At 33.4% G+C, this 5,024-nt stretch overlaps 1 protein-coding gene across 1 annotated transcript; it reads left to right on the forward strand.

The window, feature by feature from the left end:
• The first annotated feature begins 445 nt into the window (after nt 1–445).
• On the forward strand, nt 446–5,018 carry LOC149007695 (uncharacterized). Its single transcript, XM_089166454.1, has one exon. The coding sequence runs from the start codon at nt 487–489 to the stop codon at nt 3,655–3,657; it is 3,171 nt and encodes a 1,056-aa protein (XP_089022580.1). The 5' UTR covers nt 446–486; the 3' UTR covers nt 3,658–5,018.
• Nucleotides 5,019–5,024: the final 6 nt, after the last annotated feature.

Here is a 5,024-nt window from a genome sequence, read left to right on the forward strand (position 1 = left end):
GCAAAATGCTATTCCAAGTCAATCAAATTTTCAAGCCACCAATGCAAAAGGAAACCAATTTTTAATCTTCTTTTTTTTATTATTTTTTTTTTACATGCGCTCATTGCAAGAGTAGCTTCAAAGTCTTATTCCCCGTCTCCTTCAACAGCTAAAAAATCTCTGTTGTTTTGTTCTATAGCAAGCAAGAGTGAGTGACTTGGTCATTGATCATCCACCACCACAATTCACAAAATATCTCCAAGATAATATAACCTACATCTAGTCTATATCCCACACATCTCACCATAGACTTATCTTTCATTTTATTTTATTTTATTATTATTTTTTTTTTGTTATTGCTGAGCTAAAATATCTGTCTCTCTCTAGCGTTCACTTGGGAAGACAACTTGAATCATACATACGCCTATGCAAATTTCTCTATAAATTACACACTGGAAGCTGCCTAATACCACACCACCAAATTGCAAACCACATTGGAAGTTACAAATGGCTCATTACTCCAATACTAGTACTACCCCAACTTTGTTATTCTTCTTCCCAACTCTCATAATAGTGTTTCTTATTTGCCTTCTCCTCCTCTTCTCTTCATCTGCATTTTCTGCGGGAAGTAGCACTTCTTATTCTGTTCAATCATCAACCCAAGTCAAGGCCGAGTCTGAGGCTGAGGCTCTCCTAAAATGGAAAGCCACCCTTCAAAACTACTCTTTTGCTGCTCTCGGTTCATGGAACCTCACTTCCTCGTCATCTTCATCCTCATCGTCACCATGCAACTGGTTTGGCATAACTTGCAACAAAGTTGGAAGCGTCATGGAGATTAACCTTTTCCAAACAGAGCTGCAAGGTACGCTTCACAACTTCCCCTTTTCTTCATTTTCTAATCTTCTCCGTCTTAATCTCAGTGTCAATCAACTCACTGGACCCATTCCCTTTGATGTTGGTATTGTCACAAAACTCATCCACCTCGATCTCTCCGACAATAATCTTTGCAGCATGCTGCCTCATTCTCTGGCTAATTTAAGTAGACTAGAGATACTGTACTTGCATTGGAATCAATTATCTGGTCCAATTCCTTTAGAAATTGGGGGTATGGAAAATCTGATTCAGTTGACACTTTCTTATAACAAATTAAACGGTCCAGTCCCTCATTCTCTAGCAAATTTAAGTAGACTACAGAAGCTCTACTTGGGTAAAAATCAATTATCAGGTTCAATTCCTTCAGAAATTGGAGATCTAAAAAATTTGATTGGCTTGTCACTCTACACAAACAAACTCATTGGTCCAATTCCTCATTCTCTGGCTAATTTGAGTAGACTAGAGACTCTTTACTTGTATGAGAATCAATTATTTGGTCCAATTCCTTCAGAAATTGGAGAGATAAAAAATCTGATTGACTTGGAACTCTCCACAAACAAGCTCATTGGTCCAATTCCTCATTCTCTGGCTAATTTGAGTAGACTAGAGACTCTTTACTTGTATGAGAATAAATTATCAAGTCCAATTCCTTCAGAAATTGGAGAGATGAAAATTCTGATTAACTTGACACTCTCCACAAACAAGCTCATTGGTCCAATTCCTCATTCTCTGGCTAATTTGAGTAGACTAGAGACTCTTTACTTGTATGGGAATCAATTATTTGGTCCAATTCCTTCAGAAATTGGAGAGATGAAAAATCTGATTGACTTGGAACTCTCCACAAACAAGCTCATTGGCCCAATTCCTCATTCTCTGGCTAATTTGAGTAGACTAGAGACTCTTTACTTGCATAGGAATCAATTATCTGGTCCAATTCCTTCAGAAATTGGAGAGATGAAAAATCTGATTAACTTGACACTCTCCACAAACAAGCTCATTGGTCCAATTCCTCATTCTCTGGCTAATTTGAGTAGACTAGAGAATCTCAACTTGCAAATGAATCAATTATCGGGTTCAATTCCAGAAGACTTAGGTAGCCAAGCTTCCTTTGTGAAGATTGAATTGTTTGACAACTTCTTATCTGGAAGCTTACCACAACAAATATGCCAAGGAGGATCACTTCAACAATTAGGGGTTGCAAACAATAGCCTCTTGGGTCCTATTCCAGACTTAAGAAATTGTACAAGTATAAGGAGAGTTAGACTTGATGACAACCAATTTCTTGGAAATATAAGTAATAGTTTTGGTGTACACCCACATCTTAACTACATTGATATGAGTCACAACAAGCTCTATGGAGAGCTATCAGCAAATTGGGGAGAATGCAAGAATTTGTCAGTGCTAAAGATTTCTGGAAGCAATATCAGTGGAAAGATTCCAGTTGAGATTGGTCAATTAATTCAACTTGGACGACTTGACCTTTCTTTCAATAGACTTGTTGGAAAAATACCGAAAGAACTTGGTAACTTATCCAACTTGATCAATTTGAATTTAAATGGGAATCAAATTTTAGGGCATATACCACTTGAAATTGGAAAATTAATCAATCTGGAGTTTCTAGATATATCATCAAATCGGCTAATTGGATCGATCCCTAGACAACTTGGTCAATGCTCCAAACTGATCTCATTAAATTTAGGCTGCAACTCACTGAGTGGAAGTATTCCATCTCAAATTGGTGATCTGATATCCCTACAAGGTCAGTTGGATCTTAGCCATAACTCATTAGGGGGAACGATACCAACAGAACTTGCAAAGCTGAAAATGTTGGAAGTTTTGAATTTATCCCACAATATTATCACAGGATCTATACCCCATTCTCTTGAAGACATGGTTAGCTTGGTATCTTTTGATTTGTCTTATAATCAATTGAATGGTGAAGTTCCTAATAACAAGGTTTTCCAACATGCTGCTTCACCACAAACATTTAGTAACAACAAAGGGTTATGTGGTGAATTTCAAGGTCTTTTTCCTTGCAATCGATCTAGTATAAATGAGGGATATAGCAAAAATAGACATAAAGTCCCCATATCCATCTTTGGTTCTTTGATAGGAATTGCAATCCTTGCATTTGCAATTATTGTTGTCGTTTTCTTCTTTAGAAAAGATAATCAAAAAAGAAAAGCAGAAGCAACAAGAAGAAATCACGACCAGATATTGTCAATATGGAATTTTGATGGCAAGATTGCTTATGATGATGTAATCCAAGCAACAGAGAATTTTGACATCAAATATTGTGTTGGAACTGGAACTTATGGGAGTGTTTACAGAGCAGTCCTACCTACAGGGCATGTGGTAGCCTTGAAGAAGTTTCACCCATTGGAAGGCCATGTGATAATTGATGAAAGCTTTGAAAATGAGATGCGTGTGTTAACAAACATTAGGCACCGAAACATTATCAAACTTTACGGGTTTTGCTCACATCCACGGTACATGTTTCTTATTTATGAGTACATGGAAAAAGGAAGTTTGGCACATATCTTAAGCAATGAAGCAACAGCAATGGAGTTAGATTGGTTAAAAAGAGTAAACGTCATTGAAAGTATTACAAATGCTTTGTCCTATTTGCATCATGATTGTACTCCACCAATAATTCATCGGGATATTTCAAGCAAAAATATATTGCTAGACTTGGAACTTGAGGCTCGTGTATCTGATTTTGGTATTGCTAGACTCTTAAATCCAGACTCATCCAATTGGACGTCACTTAAAGGAACTCATGGATATATTGCTCCAGGTATTTAATTTTACGTTTGCTTTTTAGTATACTTTTATTGTAATTTTTATAGGCCTTCATTTTTTGTATGATATTTAAGCCGTAGTGCTTATTGAATTGGGCTATTGAAATACCTGTATATGAATATGGATAAAATAGAAAAGATATGTTTTTAAATCTCATACATCCTATTTAAATTTTAAGAATTTTAAAAGTATAATCATTAAAAATTTTATAAAAAGTATATATTAGTTTATTTTGATCCTAATTATTTTAGAATTGTCATGTTGTATTTGTATGTTATGAAGTTTATACTACTTGATAAGTTCTTAAAGTTTCTTGAATAAATAACCGTTAAATTAAGATGATTACAAATGTTATGTTTGAATAAGTGATTTAATAGGAAAAAAAATTAAATGATATCTCAAGTTCCTTGGTAAAATCTTAAAAATAAAAAAAAATAAAAAATAATTAGAAACTTTAAAAAAATGAAATATGAAGGGGGTTGGGAAGTAAAAATAAAGTCATATCACATTACAGTTACTCATTTGGAGTAAAATAAAAATAAAAATAAAAATAAAAATAAAAAACCTACCACATTTCATGATCTACCCTATTATATTTTATAACTAATTGTTTTCTCTTTAATTTTTGAATAGAAAATAAATATCTAAAGCTGCTATATTTATTAATTTTAAATTAGTTACAAAAATTAAGCTTTAGAATTTTATGAATCACGTAATATCATAAAGTATATTTTAGAAATTTAATAAAGCTAGGCTTGAATGGTTAGTAGAATCCTCATACCATGAGGTATGACTTTTACCATGTTGATCCAAAATGAATTATTATCATTGTAATTTCTTCTATGCATAATACCAAGTTTATCCAAAAAAAAAAAATCTAAATCTTATAGCTGATAGAGATAAAGACATTTAAGCTAAAATTTTCTATAGGAATAAGCATTGAGATAACTTAATCACAATTTTTATCATTTTTAAAATACAAGAACTTATAGGTGGTCCTTAGGCAAGTTCTAATTTCTGCCAAATGGCTTGTCAAATGTAGCCATTAGTTATGTGGACTAGTTGACTAATCTTTTTTTGTTTTTCGAAATTGTATTTTGACTCATAATAAAAATTTGACCATGAACAGCAGAGAAACAACGTTTTATCTATGAAAATCATGTATAATATACTGAAATTATTGAATATTAGGAACAAATTTCTTTAAAAGCCATAGAAAGGTCTTCATGAGTCACATGTTTTTGCCATAGGCTCTATTGGATTGACTTCAATTTGAAGTATAATAGATCTCAAGGTTACCTATTAATATATGAAGTAAGGCTTTGCAAAATTTTTTTTAACTAACTACAAAAGAGTTGGCCCATTGGGCA

Source organism: Hakea prostrata, chromosome 8 (assembly GCF_041222555.1).
Source record: "Hakea prostrata isolate BN-2017 chromosome 8, UWA_Hpros_2, whole genome shotgun sequence".
NCBI lineage: Eukaryota > Viridiplantae > Streptophyta > Magnoliopsida > Proteales > Proteaceae > Hakea > Hakea prostrata.

Bases quoted from the DNA above. Each gene is read 5' to 3' on its own strand.
- LOC149007695 (XM_089166454.1), top strand. From the start codon at position 487: ATGGCTCATTACTCCAATACTAGTACTACCCCAACTTTGTTATTCTTC.